The sequence below is a fragment of the Gossypium arboreum genome, chromosome 1, assembly GCF_025698485.1.
Source record: "Gossypium arboreum isolate Shixiya-1 chromosome 1, ASM2569848v2, whole genome shotgun sequence".
Classification (NCBI taxonomy): Eukaryota; Viridiplantae; Streptophyta; class Magnoliopsida; order Malvales; family Malvaceae; genus Gossypium; species Gossypium arboreum.
Genome location: NC_069070.1, coordinates 9,392,722 through 9,406,671, shown reverse-complemented (window position 1 = coordinate 9,406,671; position 13,950 = coordinate 9,392,722). Strand labels below are relative to the sequence as shown.

The 13,950-nt window shown below is 36.0% G+C and overlaps 1 protein-coding gene across 3 annotated transcripts; it reads right to left on the bottom strand.

Moving 5' to 3' along the window:
- Window positions 1-3,281: 3,281 nt before the first annotated feature.
- Window positions 3,282-13,318, bottom strand: LOC108483477 (uncharacterized). 3 transcript variants are annotated; one of them, XR_008281652.1, is made up of 12 exons: window positions 13,068-13,318; window positions 12,809-12,965; window positions 11,930-12,047; window positions 11,096-11,192; window positions 9,962-10,068; window positions 9,184-9,306; window positions 8,888-9,041; window positions 7,741-7,801; window positions 7,268-7,650; window positions 4,983-6,612; window positions 4,473-4,875; window positions 3,282-3,598 (listed from the first exon to the last, which is right to left on the bottom strand). XR_008281652.1 is itself a non-coding variant. In XM_017786907.2 (11 exons), exons 2-11 carry the CDS (start codon window positions 12,934-12,936, stop codon window positions 4,629-4,631), a joined length of 3,048 nt encoding a protein of 1,015 aa, XP_017642396.1. In that variant the 5' UTR covers window positions 12,937-12,965; window positions 13,068-13,318; the 3' UTR covers window positions 3,282-4,628. The 3 variants fall into 3 exon arrangements, 2 of the variants coding, with proteins under 2 accessions (XP_017642396.1, XP_052883097.1); XM_017786907.2 differs by having other exon boundaries at window positions 3,282-4,875; XM_053027137.1 differs by lacking the exons at window positions 3,282-3,598; window positions 11,096-11,192; window positions 12,809-12,965; window positions 13,068-13,318 and having other exon boundaries at window positions 4,268-4,875; window positions 11,930-12,023.
- Between the last annotated feature and the right edge of the window lie 632 nt (window positions 13,319-13,950).

The following is a 13,950-nucleotide window of genomic DNA, read 5'->3' as shown; positions in this document are numbered from 1 at the left end:
CAGGCACCAAGAGCTTGGTATGACAAGGTTGATACATACCTGTCTATGCTCGGGTTTGAGAAAAGTGTTAGTGAATCTACACTTTATGTGAAGAAGTCAGAAGGTGAGACCTTGCTGATTGTATCACTCTATGTGGATGATTTACTTGTGACTGGAAGCAAAGATGAATTGATTAGTGAATTCAAAGTGCAAATGCAAGAAGTGTTTGAGATGACAGATTTGGGAGTTATGACATACTTCATTGGCATGAAAGTGAACCAATCTGATCAAGGTATCTTCATCAGCCAACATGCCTTTGCTTTGAAGATTCTCAACAGATTTTGCATGACAAATTATAAAACAGTCAGCACACCAATGGCTCAAAGAGATAAGCTGACTAGTAGTGGGAATCAAGAGAGGGTTGATGAGAAGGAATATCGAAGCCTAGTAGGTTGCTTGCTTTACTTAACAGCAATTAGGCCTGATATTATGTTTAGAGTCAGCCTTCTTTCAAGATTTATGCATTGTTGTGATGTTAATCATTTTAAAGCTGCTAAAAGAATTCTCAGATATGTCAAGGGAACTTTGAGCTATGGAGTCAAGTTTGAAAAGCGAAATGAGTTCAAGCTAATAGGTTACCCTGACAGTGATTGGGTTGGCTCTGTCAATGACATGAAGAGCACCTCTGGTTACTTCTTTACTCTTGGCTCAGGATTTTTCAACTGGAGCTCAAAGAAGCAACAAACTGTTGTTCAGTCTACAGCTGAAGCAGAGTATACTGCAGCTACTGCAGCTGTAAATAAAGTCATTTGGCTTAGGAAGCTTCTATGTGACTTGAATGAAGAACAGACTCAACCAACTGAAATCAGGGTTGATAACCAATTAGCAGTTGCCATAGCCAAAAATCCAGTTTTTCGTGGCAAAACCAAACATGTTAAGATTAAATTTCACTTTGTTTGTGAAGTTGAGTAATCAAAAGAAGTTAGTCTTGTTCATTGTAGCTCAGAAAACCAATTGGCTGATATTTTGACTAAGTCACTTGGTGCTACAAGGTTTGAAGTTTTAAGAAGCAAAATTGGTGTTTGTTGCATACAGTCCAAGGAAGAGTGTTGAGCATTGGCCTGCAATGCAACATGTGACCAGCAGCAGCTCATCAAGCAGACCAGCATTGGTGTTGAACCGAGTGCAGCAGCTAGTTTCATTCATTTTGTTTATTTTGGTCCATTTGTAACTTGTTCAAGTTGACATGTAACTTGTAACTTGTTATTAATTTTGGTAGGATTAGTTTTGATTTTAATTTTGATATAATAGATGATATGTCAGCTTACTTTTGTGTGTATTCAAATATTGTATTTGTTATGCATTAGTGGGAGCAGTTACATCATTAGGTAACTGTCCAATTTTATGTAACTTACATATATTTTCAAATAATTAACGAAAAAGAAAAATGTTGTTTGGTTATAATCTCACTAAAACTCTTTCCATTTGATTTTTGCTTTAGTTATTTTTGTTTTGCTTTTGTTTTAGCTTTGTTTTGCTACTTTTGTTCTAACACTTTCCAAGGACGTACGCCGATGGACCCGTGAATGTGGGTTTGTCAAACTTACAAGGGGGACAATTCAACTTACCCTGGGTTGTTGCAACCATTACCGATACCTGAGAAAGCCTGGGCTGATATTTGTTTGGACTTTGTGGAGGGGTTACCACTTTCCAAAGGGAAGAATACTATATTCGTGGTGGTGGATTGCTTGACCAAATATGGTCACTTCCTTGCATTAAGTCATTCCTTTATTGTCGCTTCTGTCGCCTTTGAGTTTTTGCAGCACATTTACAAGCTTCATGGGCCTCCTAAGTCGATCGTTTTCGATCGTGACAAGGTCTTCCTGAGTAACTTCTGGCAGGAACTGTTCAAACACTTAGGTACTCAATTGTGTCTTTCTACAACCTATCTCCACAGACCAATGCGCAAACTGAGGCTCTGAACAAATATTTGGAGGTCTATTTGTGCTATACGTTTGGTGAGAAACCCTCTGAGTGGGCCACTTGGCTTCCTTTGGCTGAATAGTGGTATAATACCACCTATCAGACTGCCATATATATGACCCCGTTTAAAGCTTTCTATGGGTAGGAGCCACCCATCCATCTACCTTATCTTGTCGGGGTCTCTTGAGTTGCTGCGATGGATAAGTGCCTTTTGAACAGATAGGTATTCATGAGCTCTTTCGTTTTCATTTAAACAAGATCAGATGAAACAAATTGTTGATCAGAAACGTTCTGACCGTGAATTTGCTGTTGGTGACTTGGTATATGTGAAACTGTAGCCCTGTCGCTAGCACTTGTTGAAAAGTTTAAGAATCAGAAGCTGAGTCCTCGCTATTTTGGACCCTTTCCAGTGGAAGCTCATGTTGGCACTGTTGCTTACAAGTTAACCTTACCTGTCGCTGCTTGAATTTATTCTACGTTCCACGTCTTCCAACTCAAGAAACATGTTGGAATTGCGGTGACCTCGTCCCTTCTTCCAATCACTTCTGCTGATGGTCCCCTCCTCAAGGAACTAGTTTGAATTTTGGATCGACGGATGATCAAAAGGGGTAATGTTGTTGCTACTGAAGTTCTTATTGCACGAGTAGACACTTTTCACAAAGATTCGAGCTGAGAGGATTGGAATGATCTTCTTCGCTGTTATCAGCACTTTGATCCTTGAGGACAAGGATCTTCTTCCGATTGGGGATACTTGTTATAGATCGTTTTTGCTTCTATTACTTACGTGGGTTGCATGGTTTTGCATGGCCGTTATGTTCATTATTCATTTTAATTTTTGTTTTAATTGTAATAACGAAACGCTACGTTAAAGGATGGGTTGGAATCGTTTAATGAAATAGCACGTTTTGGCTTAGTTTGTTTGCACAAAACGCACCGTTTTAAGTAACCGTTGCCAGGCTGTTAAGGGTTTTTTCGCACAAAACGCACCGTTTTAAGTAACCATTGCCAGGCTGTTAAGGGTTGTTATTCTCTCATTTATTAGGAGAACAAGGACAACGAGACAGTTATGAAATTGGAGAATTCACTATTCTTCTTCTTGTTCCCTTCTGAAATTTCTCTCTTCTCTTCTTAAATTTTCTTCTGGAAATTCGAAAGGCTACACAAAACTTAAACCATAAAAAACCAAAGCATAAAAAAAAAAAGAAGCAAATGCATTTTCCTTTTTAAAAGAAAATATTCACACATCTAAAACAGAGAAAAAAATTAAAAAGAAACGAAAGATTCAGCGTGAGACATATAAAGCTCAAAGCAAGAGAGAATTTTGAAATAAAAATATTGAAATGTATTAACTGACAGAAAACTGAAACTGTTTACAATTCTCAATACAGAAAACAAACTTAAATTGTATTCCTATATTTATATATATATATGTAAAGTATATCATATAAAATATAGTTTCTATCTCTTACTGCACCCAATAAGCAACAATGAAAAAGGGGTTTACATTTAAGTAATCAACTCAGATATCACAAACAAGCATTCTCTTTTCTTTCACAATACATGCACTTACCCCACCCCCCCCAAAAAAAAAAAAAAGCAATCTGGAAGCAGCCTTCAAGCAATGTAGATATAGTATCTGCATTTATGCCAGTAAACATAAAATAATAATCAGGCACTTGTTGGATCTTATTTCATTGATGTAGGGCAGCAAAAGCTACGCACTGCCACTAGGATTCATAGTCAAGGAAATGGGGAAAACTTGTATAATGGAAATACACCTAAACTTCATACCTAGTTTTCCTTTTAACCTTCGAAGAGCCACTCTTTAAGGGTGGTTTTTTTTTTTTTTTTAACAACTATTAGAATATATCATTTTAAGCACTAAATTGAATAGCACTAAATTGAATAATTAACTCAACAATTAGTTCACCAGAATAAATTTGAATTGTACCCACACATGGTGGAATTTGAACTTGGAATCTCACGTTTCGGAAGGCCTCTTCATTGCTACTAAGCCAAGGCCTCATTGGCTTTATAACACTACCCTGCCTTACAATAACATCAACTGAAGCAGATGGGGCACAGTTTTAAATTCGAAATCTAAGCATCAAATAGTTGACAATAGCAACAGCGCTAAAACATTATATTCTCTATCACGGTAGAAAGAGTTAATTGATTTATGTAAGATTCCATGCAAGTCATTGCTCATCCTAAAAGAATTGAACTCAAAACAAGACATAAAAACTAAGATCCTAAACCCTGATATAAATTTAAAATACCAAATAAACCCTAAATATATAAACTATTATAGTGAAGCCCCGTAGATACTATAAGGTAATGAGTTAACCCTCAATTAGCTGCTTCGCATTCTACACCAAACCAATAGCAGTCCTCAGACAGCTAAGGGGCTGCTAATATACCAGATAATTGAAAATATAACTAGAAACATATGAAAGCAATGAAACAAATATTTATGATGTTATCAAGGGGAAAAAGACCATGATAATTACCTTCAATGGAACTGCCAGCTCAGATCCATAGAATGATATCAAAGATGACGCAGATGAAGCAGACAACCAGAATAATGCAGTATGAAGGACAAAATAACTTCCATTTGTCAATATACCGACAAGACATTCAATCCACACTTCTCATATTCATAAGAACTATTTAACTGCAAAAGATGAGGAGGCTGCAGCTGCCTCGGCGATTAAGGAAATTGGCTGGCGAGCCTGCAGGCAAGCAGCTATATCAAAGGGATGCAACTCAGCACCATCAAAAATAAGGTTCACGCCAGGAAGGATTACTTCGTTGCTGTCAGTTTCATCAGAATCAACTTTTGTTGTGGTTGCTGAGGTGGAATCTTCAACAGGTCTTGTGGCAGCTTCATATGCAGGGGCTAGGGCATATGCTCTGCAAATATCATTTAACAATATGAATAAATAATGCACAACCAAAAACTAAAATGAGAATAAAACATTACAACAGAAAAAAAAGGCAAGTATACTGATTTGGCAGACCTAAGAATGCTACCATCAAAGCTCAAAACTTCAGTCCGACAATGCTGGCGACTGGCAAGTTTTAATCTTTGACGCTCACTAGACATCCCAGAAATGGGAGAAGAAGGATCTAGCAGTGGGTTCCACTTCCCACTAGCATAGTTCATGAGTTTCTTTGATTGTTTTGTGTCCTTCGGATGATCCTTTTGCTGCTCCTTTTGGTACAAAAGTTTTGCCGCAGGACCTGTTGCCTGATACTCTGCACAAACCTCACGCAACATTCTACGTATGCTTTGCATTGAATCATGATGCTCAGTAAGTGAGTCTGATTGAAGTAACTCAGACGAGACAATCCTTTCACATATACTCTTGCATAACTTAGGGTTGAAAAGTGGCATCCCAAATTCAACAGTCAATGGAACCCATTCATATATCTCTTTATCCGGGCCAAAATGATCCATATCTCTTTCTTTAAATAGTCTTAGCACTCGAATGTAACCGACTGTCCACAACTGTATCTGGTCAGCCAAATTAGTTAATAGATCATTTAATTTTGAACGTTCGGCCACACATAGTCCTAGCTCATCCCCCACATGAGCAACTGAGCCATCAGAATTCTTAAGGGGCAAGGGTATGTCAAGTGTAACAACTTTTCCAGAACCATCGAGGTCATATCTGCTGAAGGGCTGCACTATTACAGCAGAATATTTGAGAAGAGAATTCAAACAGTGTAAAAGTACGCTTCCCTTAACTAAATTTCCTTCAAACTTTCCACCTAAGCCTCCAATTGTTGAATCATCCCAAGACCATACAAGGGCTTTCTCACAACCAGCTAATGGTGCAGGCAACAAGCGTAGACATTGTCCTTTCATCAGAACAACTGATACAGGTCCACTGGCCACTGTTGAATATAGCACCAATTTCATCCATGGTGTCATAGATGAGTGAGAGGGAGGACCAAAATGAATAGGACCTGTTCGTGGAAGAACAGATGAATGTGGAAGAGGAATCATAGACACAATAATATCATAGTCACGAAGAAATAACCGATCTAAGGTTGCCTTTGGCAAAGCAGCCAAGCTTTCACAGCGGAGGATATCCAATCGGTATTTCTTTTTCTTCCTCGAAGTTCCTTTTCCCATGTCAGTCACTTCCATCCGTATCATTTTCTCATCATTCTGGACATTCAGATCTGACTTGGAAACCTCACTCGAGGGCTTGCCATCTTGTGATATGGTAACAGATCTGTCATCACCAGCAGTTTCAGGTACAACAGAGTCATCCAGAACAGAATCTTCCTGTGATGTTTCTAAATTATCGGTACCGTTAATGTTTACTTCAGTTTCATTAGCAGCAGATTGATCTGATACATCCATCAGTGAAATGTCGGCTATCATGGTAGACTCATCATAACCTGAAGCTGACACTCCCATTCTATCAGCCATTTTCACAAATCTATTATCAGTGGCAACACCACCTGATAGTAGACACTCCAGGACACAACGAAGACTAAATGCATGGTTAGCAAATTCCTGCAACTCCCCCTCAAATTTTGCTCCCTCCAATGTGCTCAAGTCTTTGCAAAGATCCGCGATGCTAGCATGGCCTAATTTCCCAGCTTCATATAGCGTCACAGCGTGAGATTTCAATCCTGCAAAAAACCCAGTAAGGGGGCATACAAATTACGTCAAAGAAGAGGAAACAGTAAGCATATTCAATCTAGAATGACTAAAAAACATAAAAGACAAATACTGTAACTAGTCTAATCATCATCACATAAAAACTAGAATAACAGGAATGTGTCCATTCCTCCCCCCTAATGCCATCACCATGGAATAACAGTTAGTTCCTCTTGGCCTAGCTTGGAGCACGTTCTCTACTCTAAATAGATGTTGGGTTATTTAAAAAAGGAAAACTAGTTTCAATAAACATCATCACAGGCAAACTAGAATTACCCTAGCTTGGATTACCTTCTCTACTCTAGATGTTGGGCTGTTTTATTTTCAATGCAAACTAGAATCACTGGAGTATGTCTAGTTCCTTCCCCCTAATGCTACCACTATGGAATAACAGTTAGTTTCTTTTGGCCTATCTTGGAGCACCTTCTCTACTCTAGATAGATGATGGGCTGTTTAAAACAAAAAATAAATAAATACAATAACCCTTCAATAAAGGTTAGAAAATTGAGTTTATTTAGAACATTCTTAGTCTGCATTTATGGTTACGATGTCCAATAGAAAAATTATATCTGGGACTGGGACATATAAACTAGACATTCAAAAGGGTAAAGAGAAAAAGAAACTAACCTGGTGAAACAGAGCCCATCATAAGATAAGATGTTATATTAGCATCAACAACAAAAGCAACCCTAGTATCGCTAGAACGAGGCCCATGGTTTTCTGTCCCCCAAACATCTCCTTGTTGAGCAGCCTCACCATCGGTGGACACATTTGCAGAGGTTGAACTACGGTGAGAAGTTTCTTCTTCATCTGCAAGGCTGACACCATGAGGCGGTACGCTTGTATTTTCTTGAAGCACAGATGAAGGATCAATTACTTTTGTAGCCCATCCCAAGCGACAAACAAAAGATGCAGCAGCCTGCAGTTGACTAAGATCCGCTTGTAAGGTTGATGCCAGTTCCGCAACAGTAGCATTCTCACTTGATACAACAAAAACTGCATAGAGCAACCTGACGAGTGCAGCTACTAGCATTAAAATTCCAAGTTACACTGCTAATAACGGACATTGAAAATGACCCAAAGATCAAAGAATAACTTACTCCTCAATAGGATCCTCATAGGACTGCTCCTTGTTTGAAATGAATCCTTCAAGCTTAGAAACTGAATTAAAATAGTATTAATAACTTGATTTACAAACCCAAAAAGGACTCAAACATAGGTGGTCAAGTACCTTATCATTCAATCACCAAATTCAGAACACATTTAAGCGACAGGAAGATCCATAGAAAGTAAACACTAGAGAGCTTGCTATGTAAACAACTAACTAGACAGAGCATCTTAAAGAAAAAGAAATTAAAAATAAACACCGCTAATCCTGCAATAGTATGTGTCAAATAATCTATCTATTGACTCAGAATGGAAGTACATATGGAAATGAATTTTCAAGTGGTTAGGGTTTGCCAAGGGTGTCTCTTCCTTCTTTCTATTCCAATGGAATTTCTTTATTATCTTAAAAATACTTGCCATGGTAAGGATTAAGGAAGAAGGGCGAACAAGCACATGAGGACTGCTCTGCTTGTACAATTTTTTTTTTTTTTTTTGGGGGGGGGGTGGGGATGTAGAATTTAACCTGAAAGTTAGGTAGGATATTCCTTTTCGATAAGGTTAATCAATAAAATAAGACAGAGTACTGAGTATACTTCAGATCTTCAGGCCCAAACAATGCATACTTCAGTTTTCAAATTAGCACCAGCTAACACTCACAAAGATACCAGAATGAAAACCAAACACGAAGAGATTTTAACATCAAATCAAAACTGCTGGGGAAAAAGGTGCTAAAAGGACTTGTCAGAGCAATCCTAAATTATAAAGACAAGGAGTAATGGCACTAAGTATATCTTCCTGAACCAAATGCAGTTTCAAAGCGAAGATTTTTTTTTTTTTTTGGGTTGAAGAAGATTCTCACAATTGATGTAAATAGTTTGTGATTGTAGAAGAAAAGCCAACTTCAATGGTCAGTCACCTACTCCATGCTTCAGAGAATATTAATTCAAAAAGAAAATACTCATGTTTGTTCCTAATGCTCATGCATAAATGATAAACTTTGAGTAATTAGCAGAAGAGTAAATCTATTTTTACTGGTTGCAACCGAAAGCACGGGAAATTTTGATTAGTTTAGTGAAGAGGTAAAGATCAATGAATTTAGAGTTTCTAGTTTATAATAAAGTCTTAAAGCAAAAAGCTAACCTTTAAACCGGTCATCTGGATAGACAGGAACATCAAAATAGACCAACCCCCGTCGATAAAGACCTTTTACAATGTCAGGATCAAACAGGATAAATGCATTAGCTTCTTCTTTGCAGATTTTATCTATTGTTGCCATTTCTTCTTCTGAAAGTTTCTATACAAGAAACAAAGAACTGTGAGGATGCAAATTATACCAAAAAAAAAAAACAAGTATAAGCATCTGAACAGGGTACAATATCGAGCTAATCTAATGACACTCTTTAGATAATAAGACAAAGGGTCGTCAGAAACCTTACCTTAAACTCTTCTAGAGTAAAGTTAACAAGACAAATTCCCCACCAAGGTTCAATTGGGAAGTCCACAGGTTGGGTAGGTAACAACTCTTTTGCAATCGACTTGTTGAGCTTCCACATAATTTTCTGGATAGCTCCAGAGAAGTAAACAATAGGTAAGATGATAACAAAGGTACCATACTGGATTTATAAGTATGATCAGTTTGCATAATGTAGAGTAAATGGTACCATCAAGAGTTTACAAGGTAAGCACAAGCAACTTAAATTATTTTTTCTATTAGAATGGTTTCTCTCAACTTGACCAAAATAACGAAAAGTTAATCAAAAGTAACTACAACCAAATATACAGGGGAATTATTGGAGCTTGGACAGTTTGCAGAACAACTCTATTTTTTACTTAATCATGCAGCAGTTCACTGCTTAAGATAATGTTATTATTGCCTCAGTTGCTTTCAAGTAAAGAGTAACAAAAGAGGTTCAAGTTCTATTCTCTAATCTAGTTTTGCTTTAAACATAAAGGCAATGAAATAGTGCGGCCCAAAAAAATTAATTTGCAAATCTGCCTACAGAAAGAAGAATAAAGAATGACTCATGTTACAACTGCCAAATTATCAAAGCTTTATGATGAGAATTAATCATTGTATCCGTGCATGCAATTTGACTTGGATCACTTATGCATGCATATGATAAAGGAGCAAGGAAAAGCAGAAACAATCACAATGGTGCTCACTGGAACACTGTTAAACACATTAATTTGTAAGAAAAAAATCTGATCAAGTACCTTAGACCGGCATTTGTTCATGATATCAATAAATTCATTTCTTCCTATTCCAGTAAGTCTCAAGGCATCAGCAGCACTGAAATTTGGTATACTGTCATATGGTTGCTCTGTCAACAATAAGAAATGCCTGAAAATGGTCAGTACCTATCTAAATATGTAGCCAACATTGATCCATAAAGTAGTAACCATTGCTGAAAGGACAATGCTGCACAAAATTGGCCCAAATGCACACATATTTGTATACAAAACAAAATGTAAACACTCGATACCATAGGATTGGACAACCAACCAAATAAAACTTCAATAAGAACAAATCAAACATATTATAAATAGTAAATCAATACACTAAAAATCAAGGTTGACATATTAGACATGAATTTAAATATATAATTTAATTTAAAAAGAAACCTATAGACAGATTGCATTAATCAACACTGCAAACTGCCATATATTAATATTTTTCTTCTTTGAGATTACAAGGAATCTTTCAAGAGCTGTCAAAAACATGTGGTCAACTGAATAGCCACTATCATTCTTAATTAGGTGCTACTTTCTACAAGGATAAAAATTGGAGGCAAAGAGAAGAGAAGAGACAACTACATATGTAATTTATTTAAATCATCTCTAGCTGATCAATTCTTCAAGCAATCATTTCATCATGAGTAGCGTTTTGTCTAGCAATTAATTCATGTCCAGATTTTAAGTTGCTACTGTTTCATCAGTAATCAGTGCATGGCTTTAAGTTTCAACTTTCAACCACCCAAGAAATCTGTACTAAACAGTTGATGCTATCTATAAATTTCCAGTTACCTAGTAAATAAAGCTCAATTACACAACAATATAGGACAGTTTTACAGTTGCATCATCTTGTCTCTTTCCCCCTTAGCACCCTAGAGATCAGTCTTTTTGCACATAATAAACTTCTATGCCAATAAAAATAGACCCATCCTTACATAAACTATAAGAATATAGGAATTTAGGAATTATCAGTTCAATAATGGGATTCAATAATTTCATGATAAGGTTATTATGAAATGAAATCTTTGAAAACCAAACTTTTTTTTGTCCATCATCAATGGAACACTACATAAAAAGGAGGTTGTGGGAGAAAACCAAATAGGAGGGAGCAATTACCATTTTTCATAACCTCAAATATCATATCACAGTAATATCGGAAAGGAGAGACCCTCATGACACGGCAAACATACTCCGCAAGGTGGTAAGGGAATAACTACAATTAGAAATTCAAAAAGTGAGCTGCAAAGAACCACTAGAAATGTATCAGGGGGAAAATCCGAACCACAGAGTCATGCAACACCTTGTACAAACTGCAACTTAGGCAAACAGTTTTTATTATGTATTCAAGCAGTCAAGCAATGAAACCCATTCGGCATGACAAGAAATGTAGCTAATATTGCTCCAATGCACTAAAAGGCAGTTTCTTACTACGATTGTGATGCAGGAGAATCTAAATTAGTTTAATTATTTACTTTTATTTGTATTATATTAAATATTTAATGAGCTATGTGAATGGGATAAGACTCTATGTGATTAGGATAGGACTCTTAGTGTTTAAATAGTCTGCTAGAAGGTTAATAGGATTGTTAGAGTTTTAGTATAAATAGGCTGTTAAATATTTGCAGCCATATTATTATTCTTATTATTTTCTTCGAATTAATAGAAAAAACTAAGGTTTCCTATAACCCTAAGTTTTCTAGAGTTCCATCTTATTTCCTATTTGTTTCATTTATTTACTGCAGTTTTCTCCCCTAAACCACATCAGATAGTTTTGCTTCTACTTCAAAAGGGTAATTTTATTCGAGTTTGAAACCAAGAGTTGAAAAACGTATTCCTTTATCATTGAGAAACAAGAATAACACACCATATGAAAAAAAATTCCAAAAACATAACAAATAAATCATACAAAGTGAAATAAAAAAAGTTCGAAAAACATTCTTTAGCACGAACCGCTAGATTCCTTCGCAAGTAACGCATCATGTCCTCATAATATTCGCCTTCTTTACATACTTTACGAGCAAAAGAAGTGTTCCATTGGAGCCTTTTCTTGATACAATGCTCAATGATCCTAAATGGAGTTATGAAAAGAAGAAAATTGGGTAACATCCAGCTATAGAAAACTAATCCCAAAAGCACATAAATAAATGAGCATTTAAAGACCAATCAGGATAAATAAGGATGCACTTCAGTTCAACCTGGGGCTAAACTAAAAATGTTTTTTAGAACCAACCAAAAACCATTATGTGCAAGCTTAACACAGAAAATGAAGTGATATTTGCAAAATAGCAAGTGAAAACTGAGATAACAACAATGTATTAAGATTCTGTAGAGGTACTTCATGTCAGCATCCCAAACCAATTTAATTTTATTTAAAGAAATACCAGAAAGCATCCAAATTACAGATGAATATTACAAAACAAGTTCTTTACTAACATGGTAACACCTTTATGCTCGGAAGATCTATAAAAGCAATTAACCAAACCATAGATGCACAAGTTCTATTCTGCGCGAGTTGCAATTATGTTTTTCTTGCAATGTATATAGAAGAGCAATGCCTGCTCAAATTTCTACTTAGCTTCACTGAACTATTTAACAGAAGCCCCCGTTACTTAACCTATTTAAGCATATCGATATATTAAGCATAAAATAAGTATTTCCTCTTCAAAGTAACCGTTAAAATATGCTCTGTTTGTCAAATTGATCCTAAACCGTCCTCTAAAACAAGACAATGAACTTCTTCAAAGTTAAAAATCAAATGATCCTAATAACTGTAGTTTTAAATAATTAAATAAAATAAAACAAAAAGTGAGCATCAGAATCCAAACTAACTTTCTGTGCCATTCTTCTTTAGAATTAAGATTGGCTTGAAGCCGTTTAGGCAAATTCTCCCACGGACTTTCTTCCTTGATCGCTTTCAAAAACAACTGTTCCTCGACCGTAGACGGAATGTGTTGCATTTTTATAGATCACTCGATCACCTCCCCCTCTGCACATAGATAAATCAAGCAATGCTAGCGTAATGGTAAATGCCTAAATGGTTAGCAAAATAAATTTCGCAGGATAAAATGAGCATTAGCGTGGATCGAACCTGAAAGAGAGAGAATAAAAGGGGGCTATGGTCACGGTGGCGATGGCGGATCCAGCTAGGGTTTTGATAATTCGCGGTAAAAGGAGATCTAAAATCTAAACAATTGAAAATTCAGAAATGCAAAAATGTTGGAATTTGCTGCTACTACTGTGGCCCCTTTGCTTGTAAATGTCCAAAACTGGAAGTTGGAAAAATAAATAGTCAAATAAATAGAATAGGAAACGATTGGTAAATTTTTACATAAGGTCCCTATACTATGCTTTCCTTTTATAGATTTATTCTCTTTTCTTTATTTTTTTTCTTTTGGTACGTCTCTTTTCTTTATTACAATTTGATATTTTTAAACCTTTTGCTTTTTCGAAATTTGTATTCCTAAGTCAGCATCTTTTTGCTAATTCAATCAAATAAGTCAATATCTTTTTTAAATATTGTGATGTATATATACCTTGGTATTTTTGTATAGTTAGGCAATATCTTACTTAGGGGCGAAGCCAAAACAATTTTTTAGGGGGTCGAACGAAATTTTAATTTTTTATAGTCTATATCTTTATAATTTTTAGAGGATTAAATCAAATTTTTATAATTTTTTAGGGGGTCGAACGAAATTTTAATTTTTTATAGTCTATATCTTTATAATTTTTAGAGGCTAAAGTGTAATTTTACCTTTACTAGTTTAAAATTTTTAAAAAAAATTAAAGAGCCTAAATGGCAATTTTTTATTTTAGTAGGGCCGGGGCCCATGCCAGCCCCCCTAGAATCGCTTCTGATCTTACTCTATCTTTATATTTGTTTCTATTGTGCATGTAGAGATTGTCAACGATGTTATTAAAGGTATCAGAGGAGGTTAAAGTAAAAGGCATATTTGTCAGCCAAAACAAACCAA

Excerpts from the sequence above, each read along its gene's own strand:
- LOC108483477 (XM_017786907.2), bottom strand. The coding sequence starts at position 12,936 with ATGCAACACATTCCGTCTACGGTCGAGGAACAGTTGTTTTTGAAAGCG. Across the intron at positions 12,048-12,808 it reads AAAGAAGAATGGCACAGAAA|GATCATTGAGCATTGTATCA; the intron begins GTTAGTTTGGAT and ends AACTCCATTTAG. Across the intron at positions 9,042-9,183 it reads TTACTCTAGAAGAGTTTAAG|AAACTTTCAGAAGAAGAAAT; the intron begins GTAAGGTTTCTG and ends TTTCTTGTATAG.